This window comes from Gracilinanus agilis, unplaced genomic scaffold, assembly GCF_016433145.1.
Source record: "Gracilinanus agilis isolate LMUSP501 unplaced genomic scaffold, AgileGrace unplaced_scaffold49851, whole genome shotgun sequence".
In the NCBI taxonomy this organism is placed as follows: Eukaryota; Metazoa; Chordata; class Mammalia; order Didelphimorphia; family Didelphidae; genus Gracilinanus; species Gracilinanus agilis.
The window spans coordinates 1-3,758 of record NW_025384523.1 but is presented as its reverse complement, the minus strand read 5'-3'; the positions used below and the strand labels follow the sequence as shown (position 1 = coordinate 3,758).

The 3,758-nt window shown below is 52.9% G+C and overlaps 1 protein-coding gene across 1 annotated transcript; it reads right to left on the bottom strand.

The window, feature by feature from the left end:
- Positions 1-1,446: 1,446 nt before the first annotated feature.
- On the bottom strand, positions 1,447-3,659 carry LOC123255668 (LIM/homeobox protein Lhx6-like; the record flags this gene model as incomplete). Its single annotated transcript, XM_044684426.1, has 4 exons — positions 3,609-3,659; positions 2,675-2,746; positions 2,059-2,241; positions 1,447-1,568 (listed from the first exon to the last, which is right to left on the bottom strand). Coding segments are annotated over exons 2-4 (374 nt in total), but the record flags the coding sequence as incomplete, so codon positions are not given.
- Positions 3,660-3,758: the final 99 nt, after the last annotated feature.

The following is a 3,758-nucleotide window of genomic DNA, read 5'->3' as shown; positions in this document are numbered from 1 at the left end:
GGTAAAGAAGGTAATTCTCTTTCCCTGGGTTCCTCATCACTACAGGAAAATGGGATAGCCTAGTTATCCCTTCCCCATTTAAGGGCTCTGTCCTAAAAGTGACCTCTTCCCCCAAGGGTGACCCCTGTCAGGGACAAGATTGAGACCAGCCTTGCCCAAGGAACCACAGTTCTGGATTTTCTGTTATAGTGAAGAGTATGGAATTTAGAAAAAACAATGATTTGGGTGTGAATCTTAACTCTGACATCTCATCAGCTTTGTGACTTGGGGCAAGCCACACTTTGGGCTGCAAGTTTTCACATATGTAAAGTGAAGTTGGACTGATATCCTTTTTAGTGCTAACACTGTATGTCTTAAAAGTCCCTCCTTGGAGGGACATTTCATGTTTTAAATGCCCCGTTTTAGCATCCTGTGATTCTGTGCTCTTTAGCCGGGAGAGGAAGGATAGGAAAGAAGAGAAGCTGCAGACTAACCCGAAGGTCTACCAAAAAACCCTGCCCTTCCAGTACCAGCAAGGAGAGAAGCAGACCAAATGGCTGAAGCTCAGAGAAGACCAGACTCATAATCACAGGTGAAGGTTGCTGGGACCACAGAGGAAAATCTCTTCTTGTTTCCCTCTTCACTCCTCTCCATGTGGGGTTGCTTCTCTTTGCCCTCCCACAACATCTAGCCCTCTACAAGGTTCCTTTTGGGGGGAATGGAAAGCAAGAGAGCTGACTGCAGGTGGAGGGCTTAGCACCTTTTCCATGCTTCCCTCCGGTTCTCTGACATTTCCGAGTTCTTGGCCATTCACTAGAGCTGTGGACTCTTAAGGATAGGAATTTGTCAGGGGTGGAAAGAGACTGACTTCAAGGGAGCCTGGGATGCCAAGGTCTTTACTCTCTGGCCAGACCACAATCTGGGACTCCCAGTTCCGCTGAGTGGTTCATATATTCGCTTCTCTCTTAGGAACAGAGGGAAGGTGCCCAGCCAAGTGCCAGGGGAGCTCCAAGGTAGACCCCTTCCCCCACCTCACTGGGTCCCCAAACAGAACTGTGTCATCCCTACCCCATTCTTTAATTCATTTCACGAAGCAAGATGATAAGGATCGCCATCTGGGGGGCAGACTGGGCACCCCTTCCCCCAGTTCAGGCGGCAGGGGCAAAACTGCTCTCCTTTCTTTCTGCACCACTCTCTGCGGCCCCAGAGACGACTGCCTAACTGAATGGAGTCTGTCGCCACAAGCGGGTTCCTTCTAGCTGGGGAAGGTGGCTGAGGGAACTGCGAGGACGGCTGCAGCTTGCCCTGTCCTTTCTTGTCTCCCCAAGACGTAGAAAGCGGGTAGAGATCCCCTCTCCTTAGGCACCCGGCAAAAGTCCCCGCCCCCATTTCAATCCCGCTCCTTTTCCTCGGGGCTCCCAGAAGCGGTGGTCGAGGCCCCGGCCCTCGGGGCACCTCGGTTCCTACCTGAAATAGTCCATTTTGCAGAAGATTTCCTTGTTCTTAATGTAGCAGCTATTCTGCTGCCGAAGTGACGTGCGACAGACAGAGCATTCCAGGCATCGAACGTGCCAGATCAAGTTGTTGACCTAGACAGCAGAGATCGAGGGAGGGGAAAGAGAAGAAAAGGGAGAGTTGGGGCTCGGTTTGGTCTCCAGTATCCCAGTCCTTCCCTGCTCCCCACAGCTGTTCACAGCTCCCAGGTACAGTGTCCCCGGTGGAGAGGGGGAAGCTAGAGAGCCAGGCCATTCGGGCTACTGTTCACCTGTCTTCCCGGGCCAGGTTGTGGTCCCTGCTCTGCTGCCAACTCGTTGTGTGACCTTGAACAGTCACGTCACCTGCCCTTCATTTCCTCAAAGTATAGTATTTTGACCAGATTTTTAAAAGTCTCCTTCCAGCTGACACCTTACGTTTTTAATATTTTATATTCTAGGGTCCTTTCCGGCTTTGACGTTCTCCGTTCTATCATTCTGTGTTCTAGGATCCCTTCCAGCTCGTTCATTCTATATGCTAAGGTTCCTTCCAGTTCTAACATTCTAGGTTCCACCTCCGACGTTCTCCTCCTCTAAGCGCACATACCTTGAGCAGGTAACGATCGAGAATCTCGAGGCCGCAGCTGGAGCAGATGTTCTTGCCCGCCGAGGGCACCGAGGAGGAGGCGGAGGGAGGCGAGCAGACTGAAGGGGTGCTGGGAGTGCAGGGGGAAGAGCGTCCCTCGTCCTTGTCTAGGCCCCCAGATAGAGCATCTCCGTCCGTCTGAGCCTGCAAGAAAGAAGAGGAGGGGGATACGGCTGAGTTGGGATTCAAGAAGCCAGTAAGAAGTGCCCCCTCCCCTTTAGTCACATTCCCGCTTGGGTGTGGGAGGTGGAAAGGGTGGGGTGGAGATATCAGGAGAGTCCCCCTTAGCCTCTCTCGGTCGGACTCTGCCCTACAGGCGTCCTCTGGGGGAGCTGGAGGGAATCTTACCGGACCCAGGCGTCACTCACTTGAGCGGGACCACAGACCAAAGCGTCTGCTTTTTCGCTCCTTCGCCACCCCTCCCCCGGGACAAGAGAGATGTGTCTCAACGAAATTTCTCCAGTGCACCCACCCCAGGGAGCCAGGAGTGGGGAAAGGGTGGAGAAAGGGGAGCGGGAGCTGCGGCTATGTGTCTGGTTGGGGAGAAAGGACCCGGGCGTCCTAGGGCCCGGCTTACCATGCTGGGCGGCGCGGTTCCCTCCAAGCAACGGGAGCTGGCTTTACAGCCGGGCCCTGGCTGAGCCATCACCTTGAGGGGAAAAGACAGAGAGCGGGAGTCACACGCAGCGAGGGAGCGACGGCCAGGAGCCGGCTGCGTCCGCGCTGCGCCTTCCCGCGCCCCCTATATAAGCCGCAGCAAAACAATACCTCAGAACTTTCCAACGGGCATTTAAACCCTTCTCTACAAAAGCGGTGTCTCTTTAATGAAGCAATTTGAATTTGGATGGAATTTTTTTTTCTCTCCCCCCCTCCCTCCCCGCACTTAACCCGTGGCTCTTGAAGTAATCGCTCCGTTCCCCTGCAATCCACAGCTCTGAAACACACAAACTACCTGCAATTAGAAATTGTCGTAAATGCCCGAGATAAGAGGTATGGAGGGTGTCAATTCCAGCTGTCAATCAGAAAATGGATCAGACCACCCAAAGAATTGCAAATTTGATTTTTTAATGGTAGTAATTAAAAATCGAATTTTTCTTCTCCTCCTGCCCCCCTCCTCTTGCCCCCCTTCTACTCTGGCACAAAATGCAGTAAGGGAGAGAGAGAAAGAGAGAAACCCAAGAGGAGGAGGAGGAACAGCCCGGACTCGCACCGCGAAGCAGGCAAATGGTCCCAGATTTCAGCCGAGCGGGCGCAGGTTCTAAGGTCTCTTTGGAAGTAGGGGTGGGGGCGGTAAGAAAGGGGGTAAAAAGATAAAAGGGAGAAAACACCAGAGATAAAGGGGAAGGGGGAAAACCACCCACCCCCACTCCACCCCCTTCCCCAACCAAATCCTTCGGCAGCTTGGTATTCAAGGCTCGGAAAAGGGCAGCGGCTTTGGAATTCTGAGCGTAGCATCTCCACAACCCCTCGGCGCATTTGGGTTATTAAGCCCCTATTCAAGCAGACAATACCGAGCTCCCCCCATCATGATTCCCTGCTCGTGGCTAAATCGCTTTTTTTTTTTTTTTTTTGAGAAATTCCTCAAACATTTGCATAATGTTTGCCTTTTTTTTCCGATTTCTTTTCGCGTGTCACCCCCCCCCCCTCCCCTCCGGCCGGCT